The sequence below is a fragment of the Meles meles genome, chromosome 6, assembly GCF_922984935.1.
Source record: "Meles meles chromosome 6, mMelMel3.1 paternal haplotype, whole genome shotgun sequence".
Classification (NCBI taxonomy): Eukaryota; Metazoa; Chordata; class Mammalia; order Carnivora; family Mustelidae; genus Meles; species Meles meles.
Window position 1 is genome coordinate 104,194,095 of NC_060071.1, and position 18,205 is coordinate 104,212,299.

At 41.0% G+C, this 18,205-nt stretch overlaps 1 protein-coding gene across 2 annotated transcripts in view; it reads left to right on the forward strand.

Moving 5' to 3' along the window:
* The window catches only part of GNG2 (G protein subunit gamma 2), a 116,496-nt gene extending 101,786 nt beyond the window's left edge, over nucleotides 1–14,710 (forward strand). For both annotated transcript variants that reach the window (XM_046009990.1, XM_046009989.1), the window contains one exon: nucleotides 11,384–14,710. In XM_046009990.1, coding sequence (XP_045865946.1) covers nucleotides 11,384–11,512 — 129 coding nt within the window. In that variant the 3' untranslated portion in view covers nucleotides 11,513–14,710. The remainder of the gene's footprint in view (nucleotides 1–11,383) is intronic.
* The last annotated feature ends 3,495 nt before the right edge of the window (nucleotides 14,711–18,205 follow it).

Here is an 18,205-nt window from a genome sequence, read left to right on the forward strand (position 1 = left end):
TTACCTTCTACCTTCTGTAACTATTGTACTTTCTTTTCTGTTCTCTCCATTCTCCCATTCAAATACTGTATCAGCAATTTGATGATGCTGTTCATTGGTGTAGTTTGAGTCCTGTTTCTTCATTTGGGTTTTGTTGAGTTACTTGAACCTGTGGGTTTGTTGTTTTCATCAACCATTATACATTTTTCAGCCACTATGTCTTCAGATATTGTTTCTTCCTTCTTCTGCACCCACAACCTTTCTCCTGTCCTTCAGAGACCCCAATTATATATGTATTCAGGTCCTTAAGTTATTGTCTACCCAGGTGTTGTATTCATATTTTTTCAGTCTACTTTCTCTTTGTACTTCATTTTGTAGAGGTCTGTTGTTATCTTCAAGTTCACTCATCTCTTCTTCTGCAGCATCTAAATCTGCTGATAATTCCATCCAGTGTATTGTTTATCTCCAGAGATTTGATTTGGATCTTTTAAATATCTTCCATATTGCTTTTTTTCATGTTTTGCTTTCCTTTACCTTCTTGGTTTTATGGACAGTATTTACAATAGCTATCTTAACAACATCCTCATCTATTAATTTAATCATGTGGGTCAATCCTGGGTCTTCTTTGTAGTAATTTTTCTCCTTATATGGGAGAGATTTTTTTTCCCCACTTAATTATATGCATGAATTTTTTTTTATTAGATTCTAGATATTGTGGCTTACTGGAATTTTTTTGTATTCCTTTTAATATTTGAGGGTTTTGTTCTATGGTGCAATTAAGTTACTTGGAAACATTTTGGTCTATTCAAGACTTACTACTGAGCATTGGCATGTGGGTCTGTAACAGCCTTTAACCGAGGCCAATTTGGCACCATTCCTGAAACAATACTCCTTATAGGACTCTATTCAATCCTCCAGTGTTACGAGATCTTTCTACTCTGCCCGTGGAGGCACAAACTACTCCAGCCCTGTCTGATCACCAGGGATTATTCCATTTGACTCTTTCTGAATATTTTTGCACACCCTTAAGCAGTTTTCTCCCACATGTGTGCTGATCAATATTCAGCTAAAGACAAAAGGAGTCCTCTGGAGGCCTCCAGAGCTCATACTTTCTCTCTCTCTCTTTCTGTGTCTGTGTAGCTCTTTCTTCTCTGTTACTCTCTCCTTAACTCAAGGAGATTCCTTAACTCTGTTTTGGTGGCCCCTCCCTGTACCGTGGCCTAAAAACCCTTTTTACACAGTCAGCTGGGTCAGTCATGGGGCTTATGTTGTCTCCCTTCTCTCACTGATCACTATCCTCTGCTGCCTGTTGCCTAACATTTATAAACTGCTTGTTCCTATATTTTTCCAGTGTAATTAGTGTGTGTTTTTTTTTTCATCATAATCTGAATTAGAAATCTGGAAAAATACTTAAGTTCTACAAGGACAGGAATCTTTGTGTATTTTCTTCCTTTCTTATTCCAAGTATCCAGACCTATGCCTGGTTTATTAGGTACTTAGTAAACATTAGTTGAATAGAATATTTGTTGAATAAGATTAGGTTTGAGAATTCCTCAGGAATTATCTGAGTGTCTACCATGTGTCTGGCACTGATCATACAGTGGTAGATAAAGGAGATACAGTTTCTGTCTTCCTAGAGTATAGTGTCTAAAGTGGAAGACAAATAATCAAACACAAATAAATAACAGTTGTCATTATAAATTGTAAGAAGTGTTTTCCTATAAAGGAAAAGAATGGGATGAAAGCACATAATGAGGAAAGTCATTATTGGATGAAATGGTCATTGAAGACTCTGCAAAGAGGCAATATTTCAGTTGACACCTAAAGGAACAGAAGGAGTCAGGCTGTTGAGAAAATGAGGAAAAGAATATTCCGGGGATTGTATATGTGAAGCTCTGAGGCAGAAAAGAACTTGGAGCTTCCATAACATTAGCGGAGGTGTGTGTGAGGAGGGACGAATGCCACACATGATATTGGAAAGATGGGCAGGCCCAAAGCATGCAGGCTGTTTTAAGATGTTTTGGTTCTCTATAAAGTACAATGGGAAACTATTAGCAGTTTTGAGTAGAGTGGTATGAGCCAATATATATTTTTAAATTAACTTTCTAGCTGCAGTGTGGAAAATACTACTCTTGGCACAGTAGTAGAAGCTGGGAATTCATTTACAACTGAGATTCTTAAACTCTTTTCTGCCCTAGACCTGTTTGGCAGCCTACTGAAGCATATGGCCTCCTTCTCAGAGTAATGTTTTCAAATTACAAAGGAAGCTAATCATATTGAAATACAGTTTCTAGAAATATATATAATATATATAGTTTTTATTATTTTTTTTAAAGATTTTATTTATTTATTTGACAGATAGAGATCACAAGTAGGGAGAGAGGCAGGCATAGAGAGAGAGAGAGAGGAGGAAGCAGGCTCCCTGTCAAGCAGAGAGCCGGACGCGGGGCTCGATCCCAGGATGCCGGGACCACGACCTGAGCGAAAGGCAGAGGCCCAACCCACTGAGCCACCCAGGCACCCCTATATATAGTTTTTAGAAAACCATTTGTGATAGAGTTATATAGGTACCCCTTTATTGACTGATTATAGAAGACCTAATATTGAGTCTATAATTATACAGTGGATGAACGTAAGTGAAATGTTGTGATGTTTACAACAGTACTTATAATGTGATGGGAACTATCTGACGTTTATGGCTAACCAAGTCAGAGGGACTGCTGATGCTACTGTTTATATTGTCTACATCTGGACAGAAATGCTAAATCTCCATTTGAGGTTAGTGAAAATAAAGATGTAACTTTTATCATCAACATTCACAGACCAGATCACCCCCCGAATTCTATCTGTTGACCCTGTGTTAGTCCATTTGAGCTGCTGTAACAGAACACCACACTGTGTGGCTTAGAAAAACAGACATTTTTCTCACAGTTCTGGGGCCTGGGAAGTCCAACATCAAGGCACTGGCAGATTCCATGTGTAGTGAGAGCCTGCTCCCTGGTTAATAGATAGATGGTTGACTTCGCACTATGTTCTCATATGGCAGAAGGGGCACAGGAGCTCTGTGCTCTCTCTTATAGCACGAATCCCATTCATGAGAACTCCAAGTTCCATCACATTGGGAGTTAAGTTTCAATATATAAGTTTTGGAGGCTATGAACATTCAGTTTATAGCAGACCCCTTAGAAAACCCAAATTAATCGCTTTTTAGTTAAGAAATCATTTCCGTAAACATGGAGAAAGAAGACGGGAACTTAAACTTGGGTAGTCACCACAGCAATGACAATAAGGAGACAAATTTGAGGTATTTTTGGAGGAATAAGTGGTAGGACAGGAAAGAGAGAGATTGAGTAGGGTTACTGGGGAAATCTTAATGGAAGTAGGGATATATAGTGTAAAGGACGCAGTGTGCAGAACGTTAGCAGGGATAGTCAGAAAGAGACTTGCCTATTGCTGTGACTCATTGAAGGCAGGGGACAAGGATGACACTATGGGTTGGAAAAGAAGGATTAAGTCACGAACGCTAAGACTCACTACTCACCCACTCATGATCTGTGAGACCTACAGCAAACACCTTCCTAATGAAGCCTCAAATTCACATATTCAAGATGAGGACAGTAATAGCTTATGACCCATCACATTGTTGTAAGCATTAAATAAGATACTGTATGTAAAGGGGTTAGCACAGTTCTGACATATAGCAAGAGCAGAGAAATATTAGTAATTATTCTCATTATGGCTAGGATTCTGAAAATGTGTTGGACTATCATCCACGGGGAAGTGCAGTCTAGTTAAGGAAAACAAGATAGAACTCAGAAAATATTTTGAGAAAGAACGTATTTAGAATCAAGTGTTCAAACGTTCAAATCAAACAACTTCTTCATTTTGCCCAAGATAGCACTTTCTGTGTCATAAAAAGATTTTGAAAATTTCTGCCACGCACAGGCCGACCTTGTTTTATTGTGCTTTGCTCTGTTGCCCTTCTGATACTGCAGTTTCTACACACTGAAGGGTTTTTGGCAGCCCTGCACTGAGCAAGTCTATCTGTGTCATTTTTCCAACAGCATTTGCTCCCTTCATGTCTCTGTATCCCATACTGGTAATTCTTACAATATTTTAAACTTTTTCATGATGTGCTTTGGTGATCTGTGATGAGTGATTATGACTTGCTGAAAGCTCAGGTGATGGTTAGCAATTTTTAACAATGACGTATTTTTGAATTAAGGTATATACATTGTTTTCTTAGGCATAATGATGTTGCACACTTAACAGACTGTAGGAGAGTGTAAACATAACTCTTATATGCCCTGGGGAACTGAAAAATTCATTTGACTCATTTTATTATGGTATTCACCTTATTGCGGTAGTCTGGAACTGAACCTGCAATATTTCTGAGGTTATGCCTGTGTTTGTGTGTGCTGGTGGTGCAGGTGAGTTTTACATATTACTCTTGCCTAGTCTTCGCTGCTTACAGTTGAGCTCCTGTTTGGGGTAATAATGACTGTGGCTCAAACAAGTAAAAGGCACACACACAAAAAAAGTAATTGAGATTCAGTCTGAAAGTCTGTCCTTTGCTTTCATTTAGAGGAGCTAAGACAAGAACAGGCTGTTTCCTTTCATTCCGTCATGGTAGCATTTCATAAAGATGCATGAGGAATTTCAATTTCAGCTTTTGGAACTAGCCCTGCATTTGAGTAGCTCATATGTAGATAGCTGTGGCTTTATGGCAAAGCATCAGGGTTCGGTTCTTTTTCTGCCAAGAGCTTTGCTATATGACATTGAACAACTCAAGCCATCTGCTGAGCCTTAATTTTTCACCTATGAAAGGAATTTAACACTTCTTACCTCCGGATTATTGTGTAGAGCAAAAAAGAAAAGCTAATCTGAAACATAATAGGAGCATAATAATATTTTACAAGTGACGCAATGTTGGTTAGAGAGCAATGCTTTAAGCCAAAAACTGTAAGAAGAGACAGAGGTCCTTATATAATGATAAAGGGGTCAATTTATCAAGAGGATATATAACCATTGTAAATATATATACACCCAACACAAGAACACCTAAATATATTAAGCAAATATTACCAGACCTGGGATGCCTGGGTGACTCAGTTGGTTAAGCATCTGCCTTTGGGGGTGCCTGGGTGGCTCAGTAGGTTGAGCCTCTGCCTTCGGCTCAGGTCATGATCTCAGGGTCCTGGGATCTAGCCCCGCATCAGGCTCTCTGCTCAGCGGGAAGCCTGCTTCCCCCTCTCTCTCTGTCTACTGGTGATTTCTCGTTCTCTGTTAAGTAAATAAATCTTTAAAAAAAAAAAAAAAAAGCACCTGCCTTTGGCTCAGGTCAGGTTCCAGGGTCCTGGGATCAAGTCCCACATTAGGCTTCTTGCTCAGCAGAGAGTCTGCTTTTTCCTCTGCCTGCTGCTACCCCTGTTTATGCTCTCTCTCTCTGACAAATAAAATCTTTTTATGAAAAAGCAAATATTACCAGACCTGATGAGAAATAAACAATAATAAAATAATAGTAGGAAATTTAACAATGGATAGATCACCCAGACAGAAAATTCATAAGGAAACACTGGACTTGAACTATACGTTAGACCAAATGGATCTGAAAGACATGTACGCAACCTTCCATACAGCAGCAGCATACATGTCCTTCTCAAGTGTACATGCTACATTCCTCAGGACAGGATAAATAATAGGCCCCAAGATAAGTCTTAGCTAATTTAAGAAGACTGAAATTGTACCAAGAATCTTTTCTAACCACAGTGATATGAAACAGCAAACCAACAGATCAAAGAAATTAGAAGGTAAATCAAAAAATATCTGAAAACAAAAAAGTGGAAACACAACATCCCTAAATTTATGAGATGCAGCAAAAGCAGTTCAGGAGGGAAGTTTTCCTTTCACCTACATTAAAAAGGAAGGAAGGTAGGTCTGTCCTAAGTAACCTAACTTTAAACCTCAGGAACTAAAAAGATCAAATTAAGGCTGAAGTTAGCAGAAGGAAGGAAACAAAGATAACAGCAGAAATAAAATAGAGACTGGAAAAATAATAGAAAAGATCAATGAAACCTAGCGCTGGTTTTCGAAAAGATGAACAAAACTGACAAATCCTTAGCTAGGCTAAGAAGAAAAAGAGGAAAGACTCAAATAAAACCAGAAATGAAAGAAGATATTGAAGTTGATAACACAGAAAAACAAAGGGTCATAAGAGACCAGTATGAAAAAATTATATGCCAATAAATTGGATAACCTAGAAGAAATGGATAAGAAGCATATCCCCTTCCAAGACTAAATCATGAAGAAATAGAACATCTGAACAGACCAAAAAAGAATAAAGAGATTGAATCAGTAATTAAAAAGCTCCCAACAAGGAAAAGCCCAAGACCAGGTGGTTTCTCTGGTGAATTCTACCCAATATTTAAAAAAGAATTTATGCTAATCTTTTTCAAACTCTTCCAAAATCAGAGAAGGGAATACCCCAAACTCATTATAAAAGGGCAGAATTACCCTGCTACCAAAACCAGATAAGGATACTACAAGTTAAAACTACAGGCCAATATCCCTGGTGAATATACGCAAAAATTCTTTACAAAACATTAGTGAACCAAATTCAACAGCACATTGAAAGAGTCATACACCACAATTAAGTGGGATTTATCCCTGGGATGCAAAGATGGTGCAACAAATCCATAAATGTGACACATCACATCAATAGAATGAAAGGTAAAATACAATGATCTCAATAGAGGCAGAAAAAGCATTTAACAAAATACAACATCCTTCATGATAAAAATTCAGTAAATTGGGTATAGAAGGAATGTACCTCAACGTGATAAAGGCCATATATGACAAGCCCACAGCTAGCATCATCCTCAGTGATGAAAGATTGAAAGCGTCATCCTATCCTCAATGATGAAAGATTTTCTTCTAAATCGGGAACAAGACAAGGGTTCCCACTTTCACCACTCCTATTCAACGTAGTACTGGAAGCCCTAGCCAGAGAAGTCAGGCAAGAAATAGAAATAAAAGGCATCCAAATTAGAAAGTAAGAAGTGAAATTGTCTCTGTTAGATGATATGGTCATATATAGAAAATTCTAAAGATCCCACACAAGAAAACTCAGAATTAATCAACAAGGTCAACTAAGCAGTAAAGTAGTAGGATAAAAATCAGCATCATACATCCATTGTGTTTTTATATCAAAAAAAATGAAATAGAAAAAGATATAAAATCTCATTCATAATAGCATCAAAAACAGTAAAATACTTTGGAATAAATTTACCCAAGAATATGAAGGGAATGTACACTGAAAACTAGGGTCTCAATGAAAGAAATTTAAGACACAAATAAATGGAAAGCTTCTGTGTTCATAGATCAGAAGAATTAATATTGTTAAAATTTCCATACTATCCAAAACCATCTACAAATTCCTGTAGTCCATATCAAAATTCCAATGGCATTTTTCACAGAAATAGAAAAAAATATCATAAAATTCGTATGGAACCACAAAAGACCCTGAATAGCCAAAGCAATCCTGAGAAGCACAAAACTGGAGACATCACACTTCCTGATCTCAAACTCTATTACAAAGCTGTAGTAACGAAAACAGTATGGCATAAAAAATAGACATACAGACCAATGGAGTCAAATAAAGAGCCAAGAAATAAACCCCAGTATATACCATCAACTAATATTTTATAAGGGAGCCAAAATGCTCAGTAGGGAAAAGATTATCTCTTCAAATAAGTGGTGTTGGGAAAATTGAATAATCATATGCGAAAGAATGAAACTAAATCCACATCTTACGCTACTGAGGAAAACTAACTCAAAATGTATCAAAGGCTTAAATATAAGACCTGAAGCTGTAAAACTCCTAGAAGAAGACAGAGGAGGTGAGCTTCTTGACTCTGGTCTTGGCAATGATTTCTTGACTATGACAGCAAACATACATACAACGAACACAAAAGCAAATCAGAGGTCTACACAAGACTAAAAGGTTCTGCAGAGCAAAAAACACAATCAACAAAATGAAAAAGCAACCTTTGGAAAAAGAGAAAATATTTGCAAACCTTGTATATGGTAAGGGGTTAATATCCAAAATATATAAAGAACTCATGCAAGTAAAAAAAATCTGATTAAAAAATGGGCAGAGTAACTGAGTCGACATTTTTCCAAAGAAGACATATAAATGGCCAGTCAGGATGTGAACAAATGTTCAACAACACTAATTAGGAGAATGCAAATCAAAAGCATAGTAAATATCACTTCACACCTGTTAGAATGGCTATTATCAAAAAGACAAGTGATAACAAGTGTTGGTGAAGATGCAGAGAAAAGAGAACCCTATATGCTGTTGGTGGTATGTATAATGGTGCAGCCACTATAGAAAACACTGTGGAGGGTCCTCAGAAAGTTAAAAGTAGAACTACTGTATGATCCAGCCATCCCAGTTCTGGATATATAGCCAAGGGAAATCAGAATTTCAAAGAGTTATCTGCACCCCCCTTTTCATTGCAGCATTATTCACAGTAGTCAAAATATGGAAACAACTTAAGTGTTCATCTGTGCATGAATGAATAAAGAAGATGTTTTATATACACACAATGGAATATTATTCAGCCAGAAAAAGGAAATCTGGCCATTTGTGACAATATGATGGTCCTTGAGGGCACTATGCTAAGTAAGATAAGTCAGACAGAGAAAGACAAATACTGTATGCTATCCTGTGAAACCTAAAAAATTCAACCCACAGAAACTGTAGAATGGTGGTTGCCAGAGGCTGGATGGTGAGGATATGGGGAAATACTGGTCAAAGGCTATAAACTTCGAGTTATAAGATGAATAAATTCTGGAGACTGAAAGTACAGCACAATGACTGTCATTAACAATACTGTATTATACACTAGCAAGTTGCTAAAAGAGTAGATCGGAAATGTTCTCACCACACACATACAGAAAAAGGTAATTAGGTGAGGTGTTAATTAACTTGTAGTCACAGTTTCATGATACAGTAATATATCAAATCATTGCAATATACACCTTAAAGTCACACACTGTTATTCAATTATATCTCAATAAAGCTGGGGAAAAGGTTAATAAAAAATTTTAAATGAAAAAAAAAAAAGTGAGACTGACTTTTACACAACCATTTGAACAGTATACCCTAAACCTACCTGGAACCTTAGAATGTGATCTTATTTGGAAGTAGGATACTTATAGATGTTGAGATGAGCTCATACTGGATTAAGGTGGGCCCTAATCCAATGATTGGTAGGTAGGAAATTTGGGCACAAAGAAGAGAATGTCATGTGAGGACAGAGACACACAGGACAGAAGGCCATGTGAAGATACAGGCAGAGATTGGAGTGGCACATTTATAAGAAGAGGGACACCAAGGATTGTTGCAAACTACCAGGCACTAGCTAAGAAGCATGGAACAGATTCTCCTTGGGCCTCAAGGGGGAACCAGTCCTACTGAAACCTTGAGTTTGAACTTCCAGTCTTCAGCACTGTCAGAGAATAAATTTCTGTTGTTTTAAGTCACCCAATTGTGATAATTCGTTAAGGCAGACCGAAGAGACTAATAGATACGCCAATACCTATACCTCTTTATATCAGTCAGAGTCCACTAGGTTTTGTTGCAGTAACAAAAGGTCCTCTCCTCCCATTCTTAGGGGCTTACAACAAAAAAGATCTACTTCTTACTCCCACCACATGCCCTTTATGGATTATCTGCCACTCCACACCATGTCGCTCTGAGCAGGGACCCTGGCAGAGGCAGTAGCCTCTGTCCAGAATATTGCCTCTGTCTGGCCTGTGATGAAAGGAACAGAGTCCGAAAATTCAAAGAGACTTACAGGGTTGGAAGATGAAAGCAGTAAACCATAAAATTGAAAGGCCTTTAAGTGACACAGCTCGAATCAACTCAGTCATAAGGCAAGGACTAAATCAAGGGTGTGGCCACTGTGACTTTTGTTAAAACCTCCGAATCCATTAAGGTGGTTCTCAGTATATTACTCAGTTGGACAAGCAGAGAGAAAGAGCTTGGCAAACGATGCATTGGGTCTTGATGCTTCTGCCCCAAAGTGACCCACGTCACTTCTCTCACATCTCATTAGCAGAGCAAATCTGATGTCATTGTGTGGGTATGTGTAAGCCACCTGTAAGGTGGGGCAGTGATTGATTGATTGATTGATTGATTTTTAGCAATGGTATCCTCCATTCCACTCTTATACAGAGGACTATCCTTTCGGTAGTCACTTTGAAAGGCTATCATAGGAGTACAGTGATGTTAAAAGCTCTTGGAATAATCTCCAGAGCAAGTATGTCATGTGAGAAAGTGACTCTTAACTTTATGGTTTTTGAACCCAAATTGACATTCCTCAGGTAGATCATTCACTTAGCCCCCAGATGTAGTTACGATTGACCTCTGGTTTATTTTCCCAAATTAAGTCTATCCTCAAGTAGTGAAAATTTGCCATTCTGAAGGCTGGTTGAAGGAAGGTATTCCAGACCATTCCCAAGACAAAGCTATAGAAAAGTGAGAAATGACTGCATCACTGAAATCACTGACCAGCCTCGCAGTGGGACTCGTCCCTACAGGATACAGTGCCAGACTGAAGTAATATATATTTCAGATGTATAATAAATTATATGCAATGATGCAATATATGAAAACTGAGTTTGGGAGGCTCAGTCAGTTAAGCGTCTGCCTTCCACTCAAATCATGATCCTGGGGTCCTGGAATGGAGCCCCACAAGAGCTCCCTGCTCAGCGGGGAGTCTGCTTCTCCCTCTCCCTCTGCCCTTAGCTGCCCTGCCCCCAGCCCTGCTCCTGTGCACTCACTCTGTCAAATAAATAAATACAATTTTAAAATACATACATACATAAAAATGCATAAATAAAAATAAAAAGGAAATCAACATGGCTTCATGGATGGATTATCTCCTTTAACCCTTGCAGTCAGGGCTGGGACTAGGGTGAAGTGGGTAAGGAGGCACAAAATGTATGGAGACCCGCATTGTCAGGACTGTGCAAATGGAAGGTTAAGCCTCACGTGACCCTAACAGTGAGCACCCATTCCGTTTGTGCCCTAAGAGCCTCACTCACCTCGCCCTAGTCCCTTACCTGCCAGAGACAGCCCCGTGAATCAAGATCACCAACCCCCTTTGCAGAGAAGGAAACCGAGGCCCTCAGGAGTTTGAACGCCTCTTCCCCCTGCCCCCGCCCACCTCACTTTCCCAGGAGCTAGTGACCTGCGCAGTCTACGGAGCTGAGCCCAAGTCCTTGGGGGGTGGGGCAACTGGACCCAGAAGTCGGCCCGGCTGCCTGCGCATGCCTGCATTGCTTCCGCAAATGCTTCCTCTTAAGGTCGCCTTGTTTCTGTCCTCCTCTTCAGGTATCCAAGGCCGCCGCAGACTTGATGGCCTACTGCGAGGCTCATGCCAAGGAAGACCCCCTTCTGACCCCCGTCCCGGCTTCAGAAAACCCATTTAGGGAGAAGAAGTTTTTCTGCGCCATCCTTTAAGTCTTCTGGAGGAGCCTGTAGAGCCTCAGGGCTCCTGGGACACTGATGTTGGGTTTTTAGCAAAGTGGGCGCCTTTCTAGTCCACAGCATTTAAAGAGAGGGAGGAGAACCATCCTGGAAACTCCAGGCTATGCATGTTTAAAGAACCGGTCCCCTTGATGAGAATGAAAGCCAAACCACATCCTGAGTTAAGAGATCTGATATCTGCCGAACTGCCTGGAGGAGGGGAATATGTAAAGATAAAATCCGCCTCATTTCTTTTCTGCTATCCCTTCCCAAACCTTATGTTTCTGCTTCCTATTTAAAAAAAATAATAAAAATAAAAACAGACAGCTGTACTGAGCTAAGATGTGTATGACCTTCTTGGAATGAATATTGCCTTTAGAATACCCTTCAATAAGCTGAATTGTCCAGTGTAGCCGCGGTTTGTTTAATGGCATTGATGTTTAGTCTTTGTGCCTTTTTCTTTTTTCCTTCTCTCCTGCCTCTCCTTCCCACCCCTTCTAGTTAGAGTAGTGCAGAGCGAAGACTGGATTGTCTGCAAGACTGGATTGCCTGCAAGACTGAACTCCAAGGATGAGCACCCAAGTGTTTAGGGAGCTGTTCCCCGTGGTTTGTCCTCATGGTGATAACAACAAAAAATGCCCAGTTGTCTGTGTTCTCTTATCACCATTCCTAACATTTGTACATGATAGCTTTGATTCTGCAAGTAAAAGTAAATCATGTGTTGTGACTGGTGCTTTCATATATTTGTGACGATTTTTGAGTAATACTGCATGAAAATGTCCCTATGTTACATCCATTCAGAAGGTTTGTTGTTTTACTCAAGTTTGGAACAGGAACGAGAAGGAAAAGAAGCTGGAGAAGAACAAACTCAGTGTCTTGAAAACTGAGATGACTTCAGAGCCTTAGCCATGCCTAAAATACCTCTGAGTTCATGGTGGCTTAAACGCCTCTTCAACGTATTTTCCAGAATCCAAAGCATTTTGGTTGTATCCAGGATCCAGGGCAGCACAGGAACTAACAGGCAGGAGAAGGAAGGAAGGATTCACCATCAAATGGGAGGCCTTTTTGTCATAGATTAAGAGCCATTTTCATCTTTGCCTGCATTGTGGAAATTTTAGATTGAAAGAACACTTTCTGTTCATTCAAATATCAGGAGAAGTAAACCAATGGCTCCAGAGAAGACCCATTCTCAGAATCCCGGCTGTTCACCTGCCAGGGAGAAGGGGGCAGGTAGGGGCCCACCAGCACCACCAGAAAGGGTTCTGGCTCTCTTTTGCCACTGGGATAGTCTTCGCTTTTCACTCACCACATTTCTCAAAAGAGCCTTTCCTGGTTTTGTTCTCCATCTTGTTCGTTAGAGTCTCTCAGTCTTTCTTTACACCTTCCTTGCAGCTAGAGCTCTCTCTTCCTGAGAGATGATATTGAAACTGATTTTTCATTTCAGCTCTAGCCTTCATCAGTAAGGGAAGGTTCTGGAAACCTGCATCACTCTTTTCTGTGCCATTCCCACGCAAAAGAGGACCGGTCTTAGAGCTCCCTGTTTACTTTGAAATTGCAAAAGACAATTTCCAAATTAATTCTATTCTCCTTCCCTTCTCTTCCTTCTGTTTAAAAAAAGAAGAAAAAAAAAGGTGAGGAAGGAAAAGAGAAGATATAAAAACTTAATAGGCCAAGGGCAGATTTCAAAAGAGTTAGTAAATATTTTCCTTTGCTCCTTTTAAGGGCATGATGGTAAAAGAATGCATATATCCAACTGGGGCCCCGGGCAGAGGAATGCTGAGATACTTGCAAATGTATGAGTACTTCTACAACCGGGTACTTCTGTCCAAACCTTGCCATGTTGTTACAGTCAAAGAGACACTAATGAAGATTTAGTGGGAAGACCCTGGCCAAGTATTCATTAAACTATATACGGTGTTGTACCATTAGCTTCGTAATACTGTGGAACAGCTAAAACCATATCACATTTTAAAAATTATCCAAAACATGAATTGAGTATGTGGTCACCTAAAAACTAGTGTGAATAAAGCACCTTTTGATAGTGATTAAAGCGTCATTGTAAGACCCCACGGATTTTCATAATCCACACCATTTATTTTTCTTAGAGGGATGCTTATGTTTTTAGGTAAATCTTGATCTTTGGAGCAATTAAAATGGAATTAAAACTTGAAGGAAGCACTGTAATATGGCTCTGGTAATTAAAAGTTAAGGAAGTTCCAAACTTGTGACCTTGTTTACAAAAGGAAAGCAGAAAATACACAGCCCATCTGAAATTAAGTTTAAGGAAAATGTTTTGGCTTTTTCATAACTTCGTGTCCTGTAGTATGGTACTATAAAATCAGAGTCTTTATATGAGTTTTTGCTTATTGGTATTTTTACTTGTTAAGGGGGAAAGAAATCTTTTGATGATTTATACCTCTACAGAGCTTTAATTCTGTTCGAGATTCAACAATCATGTCTACCAGCATAATTTTATCTTAAGGAATAACTAATAGGAAATATTAACTTAATTTTTCAAGGCCCTAATTTCTGTATATAACGGATAGTAATGGAAATCTGTCATGCAGTTAGCTTAAACTGTAACAATAACCCTCACATTAAGAAAAAAAAAATCTTGCATTGTCCTCAGTATTAACTCTGATTTATTTATTGTTCCTTCCTTCCTTCCTTCCTTTCTTTCTCTCTCTTCCCTTGCTCCCTCCCTCCCTTCCTCCCTCCTTTCTTTTTCTTTCTTTTTTATTTCTTCTTTCCAATTTTAAACCAAGAACCATTTAATTTAAATTAGAGGTTCCAAAACAGTACTTTGATCCAAGGTTAATTTTGATAATAATATTTGGAAGAGATTGCTTACCAAGGAAAAATTAAAAACCATTTCTCTATATACTCCTATTCACAAATGGGATTTGGGGAAGTGGAGCATGCTGTCTTAGATTTTTGTAGCTTTCTTGTTTTTGCTTTTGTTTTCAAATGTTTGCTTCAAGCTGCTCCTGGCAATGGTGAATTGTTACATATCATTAATGTTTTCCAACCCAAGGATTGTTCACCTTTTTTCCTATATTAGATCTGTGGAGTGTGTCTTTCAAAGAGAGGGAAATACAGGAATGTTAAAGCAGGAAAACCTGAATGTGATGTGCACATTTTCATCCCACATGGGCAATGTATTTGTTTTAATAAATGGAATTTTCAAATTCATTTCATATGCAGTCAAGTTCATTGTGAGGGCCTGGGGGCCCGCTTGCCCATCGATTCCATGGTTAATTTGAGAAGGATGATGACACATACCAGGAGGGGTGGGGAGATAGGAATCCATTGATTTTTTTAGGATTTTGTTAAGAGAAGTGTTCTAAGGAAGGGCTCACATGAGACTTTTTTTTTTTTTTTAAGATTTTATTTATTTATTTGACAGCGAGAGAGATCACAAGTAGACAGACAGGCCAGCAGAGAGAGGGGGGAAGCAGGCCCCCTGCTGAGCAGAGAGTCCGATGGGGGACTCAATCCCAGGACCCCGAGATCGTGACCCGAGCTGAAGGCAGAGGCTTAACCCACTGAGCCCCCCACATGAGACTCTTTAAAAAGCCTGTCTCCCTGGGTCTCTCCATCTTAGAGGCCGATGCCTGGGGATAGAGAAAGGTGATGCAGAAGAGCCCAGGGCTCTGGCAGGCTGGACCGTGAGGACATGAGCTGCGATTACACTCTAGCCTGATGCACTGGGGTTTTTCCTTCACCAAGACAAAACAAAACAACAACAACAACAACAAAACACAGTGCTGTCCTCCATAAATTGTTCACGATTTAAAAGGAGTTCTGGAGAAGACAAAATGCTTAGAATTCTAGATTCAGCAGCTCGTCAGAGATAGTCTCAGTCAACAAAACCTTCTGTAGGCTCGTCAAATGATGCCGTGAGTAATAGACCCCGTTAGGAAAGAAGGAAGGGCGGGCTCTCCCAGGAGTTGTGTCAGGGACAGCCACGTCTTTAAAACTGATAAAAGGGGCCACTTGGAGTTAGTGCACTTGTCCACTTTTATCACTGTTTCACAGACAGGGGTCCCTGGACCACCTGCTTCAGAATCCCAAGTGGAGAGGCAGATGATGGGCCCTCACTCAGAATTTCTGGAAGGGGCACTCAAATACATGGGCCCCACTGCATGCTGGAGCCCGAGGACCACCGACTTAAGTATTTACGACAGATAGCTTTTCACAATGCCTAAGGGAAGGCACAGACCAGTCGTATGTGTGCTCACTTACTCCCGCAGCCACAGGAAGTGCCTGACCAGGAGTAGACAGACATAGAACCTGTGGGTGAAAAGGTAGACGGATCCTCCATGTCTCCATGAGACACGGAGCCAAGGCAGCTGGTGGGTTTTGCCTCTGCTCCTGTTTTGTTGCGCCCACGTGAAAGGATGGCCTCTAGCTCTGGTTCTTTAATAAGCTGGTCACATTTTAGACAGCACTCACAATGACGTGGGAATTGGAGCTGGGTCAGCTCCAATACACAAATTGCAAATAATTTGCCAAGGGAAATCCCTTTCCCTTCGGTTCTGCCCCAAATCTACATTTTCTTCTATTTAGAACCAGGAGACTCAGGCAGAATTTATTTTTAATGAAAAGGGTCATGGGCTCCCAGGCCTTTCCTCAGTAAGGACTCCTACTGTGTCTCCATGTCCTGGGGATGGGGGTGCACCTCCATTCTGAGGTGACAGACGGTGCCTGTGACTTCATACTGTACCCATGCAGGAGTCCATCTAGCACGATCTAGAGCATCAGAGCTAGGCCCCAGAGTTCCCCCATGACCTTGGGCAAGCCTCTGACTTCTCCACACTATAAGATAGGGACAAGAATACCTGCCTCAATGCTTCACCAAGTTGTCAAAACTGAATGAAAGAGAGAAGGTATGATGGCATCCTGAAGGAAGAGGTGATAAAGAATCATTAGACACTGCTTGCACAAATTTTGAAGAGAGGAAAATTCTCAATAGTTCTTTCTCACCACTTGACTCACCTCCTTTCCTCTCGGCCCTCACACCCCCCGGTTCAGACCCTTGGTACCTCACATTTGAATTCCTGTCACATCTACTGGTGTGGCTCATCTCCTCATCACCTTCCACTCTGAGCCATCCCACTGACCCCCAGTATTCATTAGTCAGGACTCCTTTGGTTGCAAGTGGCAGGAACCTAACTGAACCTGGCTAATAATGGAAGAGCTCCGAAAGAGGGCCCCATTCAGGTTCAGCTGGATCCAGGTGCCGAGATGATGTCATCAGATGTTTTCATTTATCCTTTGGTCCTGCTTCCCCCTGCACTGGTTTAAGACTCAGATGGACTCTCCCCTGCAGCCTCAATACAGTATCAGCGATTCCAGGCTTGCTCTCACCAGCTGAGCAATCACAGAAGAAAGATAATAACAGCTCCAGCACAAGTCCCTGGAAGTGTCCTTGCAACACTTCCTAAGACTCTCATTGGCTGGATCTGATTTGTGAACCCAGGCATGGAGGTGGAGTCACAGTACCACAGGGGCAGAACAGCAGATCTAAGGAGACTGAAGCATGACCACTGGCGGAAGAGAGATGGAAGGTCAAAGGCAGAAAAAACTGATGCCAACCCCATCTTGCCAGACTCCTGGAGGCACCCTCCAGTTCCAGCACGCTCAGACACCAGGGTGCACTGCCTCGCGGCGCTCTTCCCAACCCAGCAGATCCACACTCCAGCCCTGGGGAGGCAAGTCCCACCCTACTCATTCTACCTTCTTTTCTAAACTTCCTTGTGGTTCATCCAGTCTCCCATAAATATAATATTTTCAATCCTACCTCCATGTTTTGGTTTATGACATTACTCCCCTGGAATGCTATTACTCAACCCCTCAAGTAAATAAATCTTGCTCATTTTTCAAATCTAGTCTGAAATCCGTATTGTCAGTGAATGACTTCAGGAAATACTTCTCTCTTTCCTCTCAACTCCTATTGCCCTTGTCATCAGCCTCAAATAATTTAGGCATTTGACTGTGCTTGAGGCATGTGCTGGGGTAGACACCGCATGCGTGCCTTCATGGGCTTTGTGGTTTAGTGGAGGAAGGAAACCAGGAAATAGTCAATTACCAATTGGAATGACCAGTTGTAGAACACAGGAAGCTGAGGGGAGGGGTGGGGAGGTGGCGAGGTTGGAATCTGTGCTTACTGTATGAAAATCTTCTTTCTGGGTAAATCTTAATTTCCTTGGGAGTAGAAAACCCCAGGTGAACAGCCCTCAGTGCCTCACACTACACTGGGGGATGTTAGTATCATTGCCAAGTACCGTGTGTCCAGCACAGTACACACGCTTATAGAGAGAAATGGGCCAAGGCAGAGGCGCAACCAGTAAATGCTGGTCTTATGAGGCTGCCAAAGGCAGCTAATAAGGCCACTCCCTGCCGCACAATGGTCAGCAGCTGGCTCTGTGCACAGAGCGGTGATCCAAACTGCACTGGGCTCGTGGTCTTGCTTCCCCCGCGACGGTGCTGGCTAGTGTTGTCGGGACTCCATTCTCTTCCGCCAGCAGCCCCTTGGCCCCAGTGATACCACCACCACCCTCCAAACCAGAAGTGCGATCTACTGGGTACCTGCAGGCCCAGGGGCCAGGGGAATTACACCCCTGTCCACGTGGCCTTCATCTTAGCGCCAGGGGCAACGTCTTGTCCAAGATGCGCTGGGAACAC